General features: G+C 50.7%; 6 protein-coding genes across 6 annotated transcripts; 2 read left to right on the top strand and 4 right to left on the bottom strand.

Annotated features, from left to right (window-relative positions):
- Positions 1 to 27: 27 nt before the first annotated feature.
- Positions 28 to 2,154, bottom strand: Bathy05g04080 (unnamed protein product; the record flags this gene model as incomplete). Its single annotated transcript, XM_007513283.1, has 1 exon — positions 28 to 2,154. The coding sequence occupies one exon, from the start codon at positions 2,152 to 2,154 to the stop codon at positions 28 to 30; it is 2,127 nt and encodes a 708-aa protein (XP_007513345.1).
- Positions 2,155 to 2,805: 651 nt separating this feature from the next.
- Bathy05g04070 (aprataxin) lies at positions 2,806 to 4,695 on the top strand (the record flags this gene model as incomplete). The annotated part of the gene is made up of 1 exon (XM_007512942.1): positions 2,806 to 4,695. One exon carries the CDS (start codon positions 2,806 to 2,808, stop codon positions 4,693 to 4,695), a length of 1,890 nt encoding a protein of 629 aa, XP_007513004.1.
- Positions 4,696 to 4,790: 95 nt separating this feature from the next.
- Positions 4,791 to 5,405, bottom strand: Bathy05g04060 (predicted protein; the record flags this gene model as incomplete). The annotated part of the gene is made up of 1 exon (XM_007513054.1): positions 4,791 to 5,405. One exon carries the CDS (start codon positions 5,403 to 5,405, stop codon positions 4,791 to 4,793), a length of 615 nt encoding a protein of 204 aa, XP_007513116.1.
- Positions 5,406 to 6,246: 841 nt separating this feature from the next.
- Bathy05g04050 (predicted protein) lies at positions 6,247 to 11,037 on the bottom strand (the record flags this gene model as incomplete). The annotated part of the gene is made up of 1 exon (XM_007512960.1): positions 6,247 to 11,037. One exon carries the CDS (start codon positions 11,035 to 11,037, stop codon positions 6,247 to 6,249), a length of 4,791 nt encoding a protein of 1,596 aa, XP_007513022.1.
- Positions 11,038 to 11,464: 427 nt separating this feature from the next.
- Positions 11,465 to 13,228, bottom strand: Bathy05g04040 (unnamed protein product; the record flags this gene model as incomplete). Its single annotated transcript, XM_007513156.1, has 1 exon — positions 11,465 to 13,228. The coding sequence occupies one exon, from the start codon at positions 13,226 to 13,228 to the stop codon at positions 11,465 to 11,467; it is 1,764 nt and encodes a 587-aa protein (XP_007513218.1).
- Positions 13,229 to 13,447: 219 nt separating this feature from the next.
- On the top strand, positions 13,448 to 16,507 carry Bathy05g04030 (predicted protein; the record flags this gene model as incomplete). The annotated part of the gene is made up of 1 exon (XM_007512900.1): positions 13,448 to 16,507. One exon carries the CDS (start codon positions 13,448 to 13,450, stop codon positions 16,505 to 16,507), a length of 3,060 nt encoding a protein of 1,019 aa, XP_007512962.1.
- Positions 16,508 to 16,614: the final 107 nt, after the last annotated feature.

Genomic DNA, 16,614 nt, shown 5'->3' with positions numbered 1-16,614 from the left:
CACGTTTTGGTGTTGTTGTTGAAGATTTTACTTCTTCTTCTTTTTATTATAAGTATTATCCAGCTCGACGGCGGCGTCTTCGTTGGCGTCGTCGGGGACGTTCGAACTGCTCTCTTTGAACACGAGCACCGGGAACAAGTCTTTGATGCCTTCTGTTTGAGTTTCGTACGAAAACGGGGAACCGATGGCGGCGTATCCTTGATCCCAGGTCGTCACGGAAGCGCACGTGTGGTTCATGGTGTCCATTGCCAATTGCAAACCGTTCGTTTCGGCGGATTCTTCGACCCAGGTTGCGCCTCTTTCGTCTCGGGTAAACATGTGGACTTTCTTCGCGGTTGGATCGCAGATGATGGCGGAGTAATAGTTTAAGGATAACGCGGCGCCGAAACTCGTGGAGGTTAACGTGGATCGACTCGGCGCGAGGATTTCTCCGCGATATTCCCACTGAATAGAACTAGATGTGGAACCGAAGCGTTCGATGGCGAAGGATTGGACGGCGCCGGCGTTGTTACCGCTCACGGACGCGCTCCCGCTGCCAATTATAGCGATGCCTTCGTGTAAAGAAACACTCGTGCCAAATAATTGGCCAGCTACAGCATTTTGACTCATTATGGTGGTTTCTTGTTCAACCCAATAACCAGATCCCGTGTTGAGTTCAACGAATGCGTAGACGTACACCGTGCCGCTTTGCGTAGATCCAGAATACCCTTGCGGCGAGCCGACGAGTAAAGTATCTCCGTCAAACGAGAGCGAAGTACCAAATCTTTGGCCTGCTTTTGGATCCGGTGGAATAAGCGTAGCCACTAAGGTGACAGAGGTAGAAGAGACTGACTCCAGTCTGTAAACGTACACAACTCCGGATTTAACGTTGTTTATCAGTTTCTCAGGCGCGCCGACGAGGAGGTAACCGCCATACGCCGCCACGCTTCTACCAAACTCCGCGTCTGCCGAATCTCCATCCACCGTCATCAAATATTGATAGACGAACAATTTCTCTGCTTCCGAGGTGGATAACGCGTTGCACTCTTCCCACCGTTGCGCGGGATCGGTGGTATAACACCAAATTCCTCCGGACCAGTCGTCCGGATTCCTACAATAATTGTGGTTGCCCTCGCCGTCGAGCGTCTCTTCCGAATCCCAATCGACGTCTCCTCTTTTCACGTGAGGCAAATCCACGCTCCAGGCTTGGCACGTGCGTCCACTCACCGTTTTCGTTTGGCACCCGACGTACCCGTCCTCGTTCGTCCCGGAAAGACTTTCGTCGCACCCGGTCTTCGCGTACACCCAAACCCGCCCGTACGCCGGCTGTGTCGACCCGCCCGGTTTCGCTTTCGCCGCGCCAATTGCTGCGTATTCCCAATTATCTCGATCTGAGACGGCCAAACCTGATCCAAACTGTGAATTCACGTTATCTTTGTAGCCCGGATTGACCGTCGTCATTCGCCACGTCTGGTCTTTCAACTTATACGCCTCGTAATCGCACAGTTCTCCCATATATTCCAAATACACGTCGTTTCCGTACTCGTGACTCGCCTCTTTGCACGTGCACTCCCCGTATTTCTCCGTCTCCAAATCGTACGCTTGATACCGCGTCCCGTACACGTCGCACACTTTCTCGATCCCGTTTCTCTCCGCGACCACTTTCACGCCTTCGTACGCGCGTTCGTTTCCTTCTTTCAACGCCTTCATCTTCTCCGAAACTTTCCCGTTTAAACTTTTTATGTACACGTCGCCGGTGAACTCCACGTCGTGCGAGTTTACGTATAATTCGGTGTTCCCGTCTTTCAGAGGGGAGAGAATGGCAACCGTTTCGTTCTTGAATCTCGCCACTGGATATTTTCCTTGAACTTCTTTCCCGAAGAACGTCATCAACACGATCAGGCAGAAGAAAAACATCTCGCTCCTCTTCTTCTCTCGCGTTTTGCTTCTCTTTCTTCTCCGAGAAGAGGTCGAAGTTAAAGAAGAGACTGAGGACGAATTTTGTCGACCAAAACCGTCGACGAGTCCGATCCGATTCTTCGCACGACTCGCAACAGAAAAGCGTGTTGTTCTTCTTCTTCTTCTCGACGCAGACGCCTCCGTCTCGTCGTTAAAACGCTCCTCGCGACTCAATTTGCTCGCGTTCTTTTCGACCAAATCCTCCTTTGCATTCATCTCTTCTGTTTTCTTTCAATCGATGCGCAGCGTAAACAGTAAAAACTCGCCAGAGATTTGAATCGATGTGAAAACCTTCAAACTCTCTCTTTCTCCCTAAATTCGCTCTCTGTTGAAAAGGAACCTCGAGAGACAACGCGCGACGAGAGAGAGAAGAACTTTAAAAACACCACCCCAACAACTGACACGCAGACAGAGACACTTAGAGTCAGAGCGTTACAGAGAACAGAAGACTTCTTCTCTTTCTTTTCTCTCTCGTCTCTCGATTCTCTCTCTGTTCTATAATTCTTATACTCCTCTCTCTCGCTTATTTTTTTTTAGGACAGCTTTTGTCTACTTTTTGCACATTTTTTTGAGGGAGACTCTAGTTTTTTAGGGTTTTAAATTTTTTCGAGAGTTTCTCTCTTTTCTTTCTTTTCTTTCTTCTTGGGTTGATGCTCACAATGGATTGATGCACACGCGCTGTTTTTTGTTGCGGAAAGAACAGAGAGAATATAAAGACTGTACGAGAGAGACGCACGAAAGAAGAGAAAGACTTTTCTAATGCGATGAGAGAGCAACGGTTGCTTCTTTTTCTTCTTTTTACTCACTTTGACGATTGCGAGAATACTACCGAGGAGGGAGGATTTTAGTAATGGAAGAACAAATCACATGAAGGAATCGAGCGAGAAACTTCCAGAGTTGAAACAACTCTTCCTCGAAGAAGAGGGAGAGGAAAGAAGACGGTCGAGAACGTTCGGCCGAGCGGATTTCAACGACCGCGCGCGGTTTCCAGACCACGCGAAATATATCCATCCGTACCACGTCAGAGTTACCGAAATACGAGAGGACGTGTACGAGGTGGAAGTGTTGAAAGAGAAACTTTGCGTGTGGGTGTTTTCCCCACTCGAAGAGAGGGAAAAGGAAGACTTTGAAGACATCCAAGGCGTTTGGCAGAAAATCGAACGTGAAGAAAGGGCGGTGGTCGTGGACCACAACTGTACACGCAACGGGATCGTGTTTTCGTTTTTCGCCCCGAGATATTGCCCAGACGACGCGAAGGTGTTTCGGAACAGGTTTAAGTTGGGCGAATGTATCGGCGCGTGGAGAGTGAGCAGCAGTCGTTCGTCTCAAAGAAAAGAAGGACGACGAGGACAAAAACAGACGTGCTTGGTGCTCACGGGCACGTCCGGGAGTGGGAAATCGACTATTGCGAAAGGATTGACCGAGAAGAAGTGGACCGTGGTGAATCAAGACACGATCGGGTCGTACTGCGAGCGAGAGTGTTTTCGAAAGAAAGCGGACCAGTGCGTGATGAAAGCGAAGCACGGGCTCATGCTCGGTCGACACGTGGTTATCGATCGAACGAATATGAGTGCAGAGCAAAGGAAGAAGTTTGTGGACGCGGTGGAATACGTCCGGGTGAATAATAATAGTGAAAGTGATGTTGATATTCAAATCGTTTCTTTGTATTTGGATTTAGACGTCTCGGTGACGACTTCGAGAGTCGCGCGGAGAAAAAACCACGAAGGAAGAGTCGAAGGCCGAGAAGGCGTGGAGATTGTGCACAAGCAATTATACAGTCGAGACAGCTCGACGCCGCACAAATCAGAAGGTTTTGATGTGTGTTTTCGATGCAAAACGCCGGCGGAAGTTGAAGTGGCAGTCGGTAAGATTAAAGCGATGACTGGTCACGATTTGCCGCCGTTCCCGACGAAATGGGACGGGACGCAAAAGCCGCCGGCGAACGCGTTTCTTGAAGACGACGACGACGTCACACGCAAGAAAACAAAACACGCGGGATTCTTTCTGGACGGATTACTCCAGAAACAACGCGACCCTCAACGATTTTGTTCGAAAGAGGAACTTTTGACGATAAACGACGCCTGTTTCGCAATCAAAGACAAATTTCCGAAAGCGAAGTTTCACGCGTTGGTGTTGCCGAGAAGTCCAAAGTTCAAACACCCGTTTGATTTATTCAAAGAAGAAGGCGGAGAATTTGGTGGGAGTAACAACGACGAGCGAAAGTTCGTTTGGGATCGAATGCTACGCGTCGCGCTCGATATCGTCAAAGATCAACTGCAAAATCTTCCACCGGGAACGAAATTCCGCGTCGGATTCCACCTGAAACCGAGCATGGAACCCGCGCACCTACACGTCATCAGTCAAGATTTCGTTTCGGAAAAGTTAACGACCAAACAGCATTGGCACACTTTTACGAACGACGACTTTTTTATCGATTTCTTCAAAGCGATGACGATGACCAGACGATGGGACGATTCCAGGTCTGAACAGATTGTGAAATCGAACGACTTGCGATGCCACAAGTGTAATTCGTCGTGCGCGAATATGCCGCAGTTGAAGCGCCACATCTTTGAGTGTGTCGCGCCTCAAAAAACGGGATACACTCACGACGAACTGGTCAGACTGTCGCTGCAACATCATCAACAACAACAACAAATACAACAACCAACGGGTCACGCGTTGCTTTCGTTGATGTTCGGAGGCGGGGAACAACAACAACCGCGAGGCAACGACAACAAAGACGACATGGATATTTGAGAGACACGGTAACATAGAGATAGAAATATAGAGTATATATAGAGAGAGACAAAAATTAAACGCACATATAAAGATTTACTCACGGTGATGAAAATTTACAAGATTTGAGCGACGTAATACGCGATACCGGCCAAACCAACAACCGTCGCCGCCGTCGTCACCAACGGCGTGCTCAACCCGCCACCAACAGCTCTCCCTGTTTCCGGATCGTACTTCGCGAACCTGCTTCTCGGTGCCGAGCATTGTGGGCACGAGTACTCCTTATCCTGATCCGCGAACGGCGTCGGCAACGCGTACACGAAACCGCAATCGACGCAAATGTGCGACGCTCGTTCCGCTTGCGCCGCGCTCATTTTCCTCCCAAACTTTGGCGGTGCTGGCCTTTTCGGTAACCTTTTCACGTCGAACTCCTTTTCGCCCGGCCCTCTTACCACGATAAAATCCACCGTGTTCGGACACGCGTTTATCGCGCTTCGCGAAAATCCAAGCTGATCTGCCGGCCATAACTCGTCCCCGAAAAAGGACGAGTGATACATGACGACGTCGCCGGATTTTAACCCCGCTTTCGCGCCGTTCCCGGCGACTCTGTCGATGCACACGCCCGGGATTCCTCCGCCTCTGGCTTTTAACGTCACGCCGAGTGGTTTGTCCACGGAGATTAACACTTCGCCTTGTACCGCTTTGATGAGTTGATGGTGTCGTCTGTTCATTTTGTTCCGCTTCGTCATCATCTTGGAGGAAGAAGAAGAAAAGCATCCATTCCTCTTCGTCGTCGTCGTCTTCTCCCCGCGATAAAATTGGGACGACGACGCCCTGTGCGTTATAGTCGTCGTGGCTGAGACTACGCTTTGCATCTTTTGCGTGTTACGTAGTGAGAGAAAGTGAGAGTGAGAGTGAGAGAGAGTGCGCGCGAAGTTTTTCGTTGTGAGGAAAATCAAAAGTATAGATAAAGTTCTGCGCAACGTGGGACTGATGACGAGAGACAAAGTCAGATATGGCACGCGCTGTGCCAAAAAGGACGCCTGTGAAAAGAGGGAAAAAGAGAGAAAAAGAGCGAAAAAGAGTGAAAGAGCAGACGGAGAGAGAAAATCTCAAAAATTCTTTCGTGTTTTTTTTTTGGTCAGAGTTTTTTGTTCTTTCTCGTCTCTCTCTCTCTCCTCTCTCTCTGACGCTCTCCTCAAAGAACAGACACCGTGGAAAGGTCGAGAAGAAGAAGAGGTCAACGAAACACTTTTTCGTCGAAGTAGTTTCTTTCAGCAGCGGCGAGATTTATGATTCAAACGCGCAGAATCGGTTTAGGATGGCTCCCCGGCGCCTCGATCGGCGTTCTGAGCGGGTTTTTCATTTTCAACGAACCGTTGAGAGAATTTCACGCCGTGCAAGAAAAGAAGAATACTAATAAGAGCAAAACCATCGACAGCAACAACAAGAACAACAACAACGAGAAGAGCAGCAGCAACAGCGAGTAGTAGTGGTGGTAGTAGTAATAGTAGTAGTAATAATAGTGGTAGATTGGTAGCAGTAGTAATATATAATGAACACTTCGAAATCTTATTTCTGATGATGGCGTTGTCGCTTTTTGTTGCGAGGACTCTCGCGCCTCGGCGAAGTAGTAGTAGTAGTGGTAGTATTCTTCATCGGGGGCGACTTTCTTTTCTTCTTCTCCGCTTTTAGCGTTAACGGCGTGCTATTGTTGTCGTCGCTTTTTCCTCCTCCTTCTTCGCCTTCGCCGACGACGCCACCACCACCATCGCTTTCCGCTGGATGAATCGGTTTCTCGTCCACGCTGCCTTCTAAATCGAGCTCGGAAACGTCCGTCGCTTCGCCTTCGCCTTCGCGCATGCTCAACGTGTCGCGCATATCCGCGGTGTCTCCAGAAATAGCAGAGGTTGTCCGCGGAGGCGAAGGTGGTGGACTGTACCGACCGCGACGACGACCGGCGCCCATGGTGCCGCCGTCGTCTATGGTGGTTGGAAAACGAACCGTTTTCGGTTTCTTCTTTTGCGAAGAGTTGTTGTTGGCGCCGGTTAAAATGGTAGATCCAGAGATGTTGTTGTAATTTGTTCTCGGCCCGGATGGATTCGTGGCGCCGGGCGGTTGTGGCGTCGCCAGCGTCATCGACGCATCTCCACCGCGCGGTGCCACACCCTCCTCTTTCGATTTCTTGTGGTCCGCGGCACTCGTTTTCAAAGCTCCCGGCATCCACGGCGTTTGATGCTTGTTCACGTCCGATAGCGTCACGTCGGTTTTCGTATGAAAATCGGGCATTATATCGTTCGAGGGACGGCTATTCATCAGTAAATATTTCGTTTTTTCATCGTTTTGAAGAGAATCTTCGGAATCGCGTCGTGTCATGACACCGTCGTTGTTGTCGCTCGTCGACGGGGGAGGCGTCGCTTCTTTTCGCGCCGAGGTATCGCTCTCTTTCGCTTTACGCGCCGCTATCCGAGCGGCTACATTCGCCGCGGCATCTTCGACTGATTTTGCAGCAACATCCGTCGACGCTGGTGTTGCGGCGGCGGCGGTAGAACTTGGCGTAAGTCCAGCATTCTTCGTAACGGCAGTAGCCGCTGGATTTTGTTGCACGGTTGGAAATCCCAACACGTTGACCCATGGTCCTTCGTCCCTTGCCGCTTTCGTTTCCGCCCACATTTCTTTGATGACTTCTTCCAACCATTCGCAACACTCGTGCAAATCACCGCTCAAAACAACTTTAGAATATTTTCGGGCTTCGGCGACGGTTTCTGGATTTTCAGAGACCAAAAATACCGATCTGCACGTTGCGCCATGGCGAGAAGCGAGCTTCACTGCGTCTCGAACCTCCTGCGGAGGAAACTGAATGGGTTGATGCGACGCCTCTTCCCAATCGATGCCTAAAACTCTCGCGCCTCGACCAGCTCTATCACCAGTCGCTTTGTGTGCGTGTAAGAGCTTAAGACAATTTTCGATTCTCCACGCTTTATCCGGATCTGTTCGCGCGACTTGCATTTTCTGTAGCATCAATTTCTGAACCGTGTCGTTGTTTAACTTGATTGCCCACGGCCACGGCGGGTTTTCTCGAGCCCCTTCTTGGTTGTAATGCAAAATACCTTTCGCTGCAGACGCAGCAGCAGAAGCTGCCGCGGCTTGGCCCAATAGTTTCACAAGCTTTTGAACAATCTCTTCGCCCATGGCTAACGTCGTATCGTCGACGACTAAAATGACGCCTTCTGGAAAGACTTCCGCGGTTTCAATTCTCGGGTCTAATAACCGTTCGTTTTCGATGCACAACTCCAAGTGACGCAAACCGAGCGCAAAACGTGCTCGGCGGGAACGCAAAAAGTCTCGGATTTCCAGCTGCGTGAAATCTTTCGCGTGTAAGAGTTGCAAGAACGGAGGATGGACGACGATTAAATCGAGCCCTTTTTCCGCCATGTCGTTCTTGTCGTGCGTCAAGAGCACGTGAATGGCACCTAAACTTTCCATCTTTTGCAACAAGAACTTCACGTGCGGATGATCCATCTCGAATCCAAGCAGCGCGAAGCGTGCGCCTTGAATTGGAATCTTGCGAACTCGAGTCACGTTGACAGAAGTTTGCGGTACTAACGAATTTCTATTCGCCGCATCCAACGCCGCCAGTGCTCTTCCTTGCGACGACGGCGATATATCGTCTTCAGTCGCGTCCGAAGAAGACGGTGAGCTCGCCGGGGATGGCGTACTTCGATGTTGCGGTGATGATGGTTCGCGTCGCATTTTATGCAGATGAGACCTCGTCTGTTGCGTTTGTTCGTTTGCGGGAACAGAGAGCGAGGCGTTGTTGTCGTCAACCGCGCTAACGTCGTCCTTGTTTTTAGCATCTTCGGATGGATTTGAAATTCCAGACGTTAGTTCTGTCTCTTCGTCTGATGCGATATTACTTCGAGGTCGGTTTGCGTTCACGTTTTCAAACAAGTTCGCGTCTTCATCGACCACGGCTCCTGAAATGTTTGAACCGCCGGCGTTTGCGCCTTCGGAACCTTCATCTCTTTCTATACTATCTGGATCCGTTTCGCGACTTCCGGCGGAAGTTCCAAATCCTCTGGAGTCGTTATCGGTGTCGTATTCACCATCTGAAACGACGTTGTGCATGTTCATCGCCCGCGCGACAACCGTAGGTCGTCGCTGATGTTGTTGTTGCGAGCGCGGATCCGCGTTGGTCAATCCGCCAGCTGTTAACGGCGTCGATAAATACGCATTTGCCCCTGCGGTATCCATACCACCTCCACCACTTCCCGCACCAGAGTGCGACGTTCGCCTCCTGTGCAATGGTTCTCTTTCAGAAGTTGCGCCTTGTGTGATCCCTCCGGCGCCGCCGGCTACCGCGCCGGTTTCTTTCGAGTAATTTCCGAGCTGCGACGCCGTCCAACCTTTCAAAATACCCCGCGCCGGTCTAGAATCCGGTGCTGGCACATTAGCAATCGGTTGAGGCGCCGGTAAAGGCTCGACAGTTTGAATAATAACCCATAGCGGTTCGATTGTCGGAAAATTCGTATTACTGCTCGTATAATTTGTCGACGTCGTGTTCACGTTGGCGTTTGCGGCATCCGCGAGAAACCGTTCGCGAGCGATGCCCGGCATTCGTCTCTGTTGTCGTTCCGATGCATTCGCGGGATCATATCCACCCGCGGCGTTGGCTGGTGCTTGTTGTAAATCTCGTTCTTTTGCGACGGCTTCGTACGCTAAATCCGGAAGTTGTTCTTGAGAAACAATATACGCGACATATCCTTCCGGTAGCTCTACTTTCGCTGCTACGCCTACTGCGGTTTGCGACACTTCCACCATGGACGGCGTTCTCTGCAGCTCTCCACTCCCAGATGTTGTCGTTCCGGTGGTATTCTCTGCCGCTGTCGCTGCAGCAGCCTCTGCCGTCGCTCGTTGTTGCTGCTCTCGGACGCTCGTCGATAATGGCGATAAAACAACCTCTGCTCCAGGTTCTCGTTCGTTGCCGTGACTATGACTTGAATTCAACGAACTTCGATCGTTAAACGATTGCGTCGACGCGGTTATTCGTTCCCGCAACAAGCCGCTACCTCTACCGCCGCCACCACTACCACCAGCGCTACTATTACCAGGTCCGTGATGTCCACCCGTACTCGCCGGTATTGTCACGTCGTTGTTGTTGTTGTTATTATTATCTCTATTATTATTATTATTATTATTCGAAACCGTCGGCGTCCCAGCGCCGCCCACGTTCGCAGTCTCCGCTACATCTTCCGGCATCTCCTCTCTTCTCGCCTTCAAACTTTGTGCCAACTTCAAAAACGCCTCTTGCGACCTTTCGCTACCGGGATACAAACACAACAACGCGACCGGATCCCAAACGATTGGAAACTCGGCGTCTAAACTCGTCACCCGTTTCGCCCTCAAAATATCCGGTAAAACGTTCCCGGCCGCGTGCGCTCTCGCAACGCCTTCACCTGCCGCCGTCCCTGGGATTCGAAAACCCATCGGTGGTGCTCGAGCAATCAACTCGGTCGCGTTGTTGAACAGCGGCTGTTCCGACGCGTTATCGTTGTTGTTAGTATCTCTGTCCCTATTGCTAAGAGTATCGCGCGCGACGCCCGTATCTTCTGAATGCTCTCTGTTCGTGTTCTCGTTATCATTCTCTCCTCTGTTGTTGTTGTTGTTGTCGGTGTTGTTGTTCGCATTCTCGTTATGATGGTGATCTTCAAACGACCCTTGACTCATGTTACTCGTCTGACTGGCTTCTCTCGTCGCGTTCACATTCGTATTCGTATTCACGACGTCCCCGCCTCTCTCGCCGCTGTTCGTGTTCGTATTCTCAACCGAGGTTTCATCCTGCTGCTGTTCTCGCTCTCGCTCTCGCTCCCGTTGTTTCCTCATCAGCCGCAACTGCCTCTCTTTACTCGTCATCCCGCCGCTCGTCGTCTGTTGTTCTCCTCCTCTCGTCTGCTTTTCCGAAATGTTGCTCAAAATCTGCGTCGCGTCCGACCCGGTTTCGTTATCGTTCGTCTCTTCGTCGTTATTCAAGCTGACGTTCCCGTCGGACACGCCCGAGTCCGCTCTCAGCGCGTTCGACGTCGTCGGTCCTTCGTCGTCGAACATGTCGTCCATGTTCTGGTAACTCATAAACTCGCGTCCGAGGGAGAAAAAACCTCTCCAGACGATTTGTAAATGCGCCCCGGGGGTGATGATGGACGTTTGCGAACGCCTCAGCCAGTTCGGGGAAAGCGTGTCGGAGGAATGAATCATCGGGAGAGAAGAGGTGTTGGTGTTGTTACTGTTCGCGTTCGTGTTTCTGTTGGTGACGGTGTTGCGATGGTGAAGATGGTGATGCTCGTGAAGATGATGATGATTGGACATGATGAGAAACCCGAGAACGAGATCAGACGCGAGAATAAATACGCGCGCTCACGTGAAACCTTTTCGTTGCGTATCTCCCTCTCTCTCGTCTCGAAGTGTTCTCAGATGCTCTCCCTTCTGTAATAAGTGTCACAGAAAGAGAGAAAGAGAGAGAGAGAGAAATGAGAGGTCTAATGTGTGAAGGTGTTGAAAGTGGGAGTTTTCAGATGGATTTTAAAAGGAAAGCGAGACGAGCGGACGACGATGAGGAGAGCGAGACGAGATGTTTCTTCTCTCAAATCCTCGGTATTAGTATCATCTCTTCTTCTTCTACTACTTCTGTGTTTGATCGTCGTTTTACAACAAAAACATGTGAAGGTGCTAACATGGCGAATCATCTGTGCTACCCCGGCGCGCGATACCGGTATACGCTCGTACTTCTCGATTTTTACGTTTTACACGGCGTGTAGCGAAAGGTTTGAAACTCGCGCCTCGCGTGTTCTTCGCGCAACCGTTTGGTTTCTTCCTCAAAATCGTCGTCGTCCTCGATGGGTGCGTAATCGTCGTTTTCTTCTTCTTCGCGAAATGGTCGCGGTGCGCTGTCAGGGCACCACCACGTTTTTGGCATCGCGCCGACGTAGGCTTTGGCGAAGAGTTTGCTTTGCGCTCGCAAACCGAATTTGATGTGGGACAACGCGACGAGGATCGGGGATTTGCGAGTGCCCAGGTTGTTCGGGAGCAAACGTTCGAGCTTATCCGCCGGTTTGCGAGGTTTGATGGTGCACGCGTGGTAAGAGGTGGATGTTATCGCGGCTTTGTTCGAGAGCTGTTCGTCTTTGGCGTCCAAGTTGTGTTGGCAGATGTTCGCGAGGAGTTCGTCCCAGAACGGTTGTTCGACTAAGCCGTCTTCGACAGCGTATTGGAGTTGGTCGAGCGCGTCGAAGCCTCCAGAGATGGAAGCAGCCGCGAGCTCGACGCCGACGTTCGGACCGAGAACGGTGTGTTTGCTTTTACCGTCTCCATCTTTTTCTCCTCCTTGTTCGTCTTTCAGTCGAACTTTTTTTGGCAACACGTCAACTTGCAACGTGTAGCCCATGGTCGTTCGATCGAGCGCGTATAAACCAATTCTCTCAAACTCTTCTAAATCGCCCGGCCAATTCGCGGCGGCGAGAAAGTCGGACATGTCTTCGATTATGGACGGTAGCTCGTCTTCGTTTATTCTTTCTTCTTCCTCTTCTTCTTCTATTTCTTTTTCTTCTATTTCTTCTGCGTCAAAAAGTCTCGGTCGAAATACAAACGCCAACCGAATGGCTTGTATCCCAACCTTCTCGCTCGTCCCTCCTTCGGTTAACCTCGAATGCATCACCGCCACGAGCCACGTCGTCGCGCGCCACGTGTCCCTGCTATACTTTCCCGTCGTCTCTTTATCCGTCGCTAATTTAATCACATCTCTGACATTTTGCTCGTGTTCGGCGCTAAACCCGTTGAGCATCCCGGTCGCTTCTAAGTAATCTTTCAACGCGTCCACGGCTTCGTCATCTCTCCCGTACTCAAGCACCGAATGTTCTAAAAACGACGCCCCTACAGGACTGACTCGATTGTTATCCTCCATGTCGTGCTCCAACCACGTGTGCGTCCAATACTCGTGCCCTCCGTTCAACCGCTCTCTCTCCGTCCCGCGTACGCTCTTCTCGTGTAACACTTTCAACCAATTCTGAATGCGAGGGTATATCTTCGACCGCTCTAAGCCCATGCATTCGCTCTTCTCACCTTTTTTCTCGTAATCGCACTCCGCTAACTTTTTCATCACCCCGTTCTTATATAATCCAAAATGGAACAGCTTCAAAGACGGATCGATGTTCCGCGCTTTGGGCATTTTATTAAACTCCAGAAGCATCATCCCGTTGGAATAGTCGTCGATGAGTTCCCAACTCAAACTGTTCGTGAATATTTCCGCGCCTTCCCACGTTTTGTTCTCAAACACCGCGTGTCGAGGGAGTAATCGTCGGATGTAATTCGACGTCCACTGTAACGTGCGCGTGTTTGAAAAACCCTCGAACACGCAGCGAGAGGAATGTATATCTGACGACGAATTGGAAAACGTGGCGAACACTTCGTTTCGCAGACCGGATTCGCGACGCGCTTCCTTCTCCTCCTCCGACGTTCTCGTTTTTACTCCGAAAACAAAAGCGCTCGACGAGAACGCGCGCATACACATAAACAGCACCAATCGTCTTTGTCGTTTTTGTGCGTCGCCTCTTTTCCGCATCCGATGTGAGTGGTACCAACGACAACAACAAAGGAGAATATAATGGAAAAATATCTTCTCTTTTTTCCCGAGAGCGCAGAGTTGTCTTCACTTCTTTCACGCTTTAAACGCCTTTCGCGAGAGCGCGCTGCTCTCGTAAAAAGAACGACACGGACAGAAAACATGGACGCGGAGGATCAGGGGGACGTAAAAAGCGAGCTCTTTTGCGCGCACGTGGCCTTCTTCTCGTCCGCGTGCGACAAAAACACCAATCACGCGTCCAAGAAGAACGAGAGGAAGAATCGAATCGAAACGAGGCGTTTTGACGCTTCGGCGAACGTGCTCGTGTTGCGCGTGACGAAGGAAACGGAGGAAAGAGACGGGGAGTTGACCTTGATGTTTCCGGAAGACTACCCGAAGTCGGAAGTGATGGCCATCGGGGACGGAAACGCGATCGACGAAACTGAGTTGAACGAAAAGTTAGAGGACGAAAGTGGGAGGTACGCGAATAAGACTTTGTTCGAGGTCTTGCGATTGGTCGGGACGACATTTTTTGAAGGGAAAGAGCTGAAGCGCATCGAGCGAACGGTTGGAGACGCGGAGAGGATGGCGATTGAAGCGGATGGGGGATTAGGGAACGAGGACGAAGAGGAGGACGATTTGTGCGGTGGCGACGCGATGGACGTGTGCGGCGGCGCGAGGAGCGAGGAAAGAACGGTGAAATTGACCAGGATGCTTTTGCAAGCGAAGCAGAGGTGTAAAATGAACGAAGAGAGGAGGATGCAGGAGAAAGAGGCGACGACGACGACGACGACGGGAATGACGTGTGCGGGGATGAGTAGTAATAATAACACGAACGAACAACAACAAAATAAGGGGGGTTCTTTCGTAGACTCCGCGGATTTGAAACGAGCGGCGAGGGAACAGATTTTCTCCAGCAACGTCGCCTTTGAAAGGTTGTTGAAAGAGTTCGAAGATTTGCACAGATTTAACGGCGCGAATAAGTTCAGAAAGTACATCGCTGTCGAATCCAACAACGACTCCGTGTACACTTGGGACGTGAAGTTCATGAATTTTGAAAACGGGGACATCGCGAGCGATTTGGCAAAGGTCAAGAAAAAATTCGGCTACGAATTCGTCCAAGTCCGAGTCGAATTGAAAGAGGATTTGCACCCGTTTTATCCTCCGAAAATGACTATCGTCCGTCCAAGATTAGAAGGCATAGTCGCCTTGGCATCGTGCTTGCATCCTAAGTTTCGACTGAAGAATTGGCAACCCATGACGTCCATGACGGACGTTTTGCTCACCGCGAGAACGTTCCTGGAACGTTTCGCGAGAGTTGACGTCACCTGCCCGGCGAACAACAAACGCGCGTACTTAAACGGTGCGTACGACGATCGCGCGAGTAAATTAGATTTGGCCTTGTGTGCGTTAACCTGCTCTGGAGAAACGCCGTTGATTCCGCGAGCGTTCGAAGAGCTGTACGAGAAAGAACGAGAGATTGAAGAGGAAATTAGGGGATTTCAAATCAGTTCTTTATCCCCTAGTACGACGCTCCAAGCACCGATGACGTCGACGAAGAACGGCAACGCGAAAAAAAATCTCGACAAAGAGATGGAAGTGTTAAACGCGAAATTGGTAAAACAGCGAGACCAGGAAAACAAACCGAAATTGAGAGGGTTCCACAGCGGCGTTGGGTATAGCTCCGCGTCTGGCACGAACGAAAAAGGGTCGCGCAATCTTTGGGACTTCAAAGACGCGAAGCAAGCGCAGTTGGCGCAGGATAAGATGAGCAGCGATTTGGTCGATTTCGCCAAGGTGGCATTGGCAGATATTTCGCACTTCCTCGTCGGACAGCAGCCGCAGATGGATCATGACGACGACGACGACGACGACGACGACGACGAAGAGGAGGAACTCGCCGAGGAGTGCGCGCGAATGACTCGCGTGTTTGAAAACGCATCCTTGGCGTATTTCTTAGCGCGCGAACTCAAAATTTGCGATTTCAACAACATGGCCGATCGCGCCGAGTATTACACCTCATTGCTCGAGTGTGTTCTCGTGTTTCACGAAACGCTCGTACCGACGTTAAAAGAAAACTTGCGCGCAGCGTTCGAGAAGTACGATAACATGCGCGACATCGTCCAACAGGCGAAAACCTTTTTGCACGTCACGGAAGCGGCCAATGCAGTCGAGGAGGACAAGTACGAAGAAAGAGAGCAAGAGGAAATTGTATTAGAAAATTTGGCAAAGTTGATCGTTCGAGTTGGAACGGCGATCGAAGCGAACGCAATCGTTGACTTAACAAAAGATGACGACGCGATGACGACGACGAGAGGAACCAATAAGCGAAAGAAAATCGCTGCCCCGGAGTCGCGCGAGAAAAATCTAGAAAAAACCTATTGCTACGCGCTCAGTCGCCCGGGCTTTCAGTTCGACAACTTCGTGCTCGCTGATTCGAGTCACTACAAAGATAAACTCCTCAAACAAGCGACGAAACCGAACGCGCACGCCATAGCGCGCGCCGTCGCGGGTATTTCCGGGTCTCTTCCTCTCTCCGTCTCCTCCTCGGCGTTTGTTCGCGTGGACGAAAACCAGTCGCAATTATGGTCTATTTTAATCACCGGCCCAGAAGATACGCCTTACGATTCCGGCGCGTTCATTTTCGATGTCATGCTCACCTCAGACTTTCCGAACAAACCGCCTTTGGTGAATCTGAAAACGACCGGCGGCGGTCGCGTCCGGTTCAACCCAAACCTATACAACGACGGTAAAGTGTGCTTATCGTTACTCGGCACTTGGTCCGGCGGCGAAGGCGAAGGGTGGAACGCGCAACACTCGACTATGCTGCAAGTTATCGTGAGCATCCAGTCGCTGATCTTTGTCGCCGACCCGTGCTTTAACGAACCGGGCTGGGAGAAAGACCGAGGCACCGACGTCGGCGATAAGAAAGATTTTGAATACAGCGCTGTGATCAAAACCGCCACTTTAGAGTGGGCAATCTTAGACCACGTGAAACGCTTGAATCGGAAAAAAAAAAACGCCGCCGCCAAAGATGGTCCATTCGACGAAGTCTTACGCGCGCACTTCTTAAACAAACGCGACCACATCATCACTACTTTGAGATCCAAATGGGAAAGAGAAGCCAAAGAAAACGAAAACTCGCCGGCGGGCCACTTGGAAAAAGTAAAGGCTAAGTTTACGGAAGTCGCCGAGGAGTTGTCCGCGTTGAAGGAACAGTGAAAACAGAAACGATACAAAACGCGACGAGAGAAGACGACAAAATCGGAAAACGAAAGCTTAATGTGAACAAAATCGTCATCATCTCGTCGTCGTTATCATCATCATCA

This window comes from Bathycoccus prasinos (genome assembly GCF_002220235.1).
Source record: "Bathycoccus prasinos genomic : chromosome_5".
Taxonomy (NCBI): domain Eukaryota; kingdom Viridiplantae; phylum Chlorophyta; class Mamiellophyceae; order Mamiellales; family Bathycoccaceae; genus Bathycoccus; species Bathycoccus prasinos.
The sequence above is the reverse complement of the archived record's forward strand: the minus strand, read 5'-3'. Positions and strand labels throughout refer to the sequence as shown.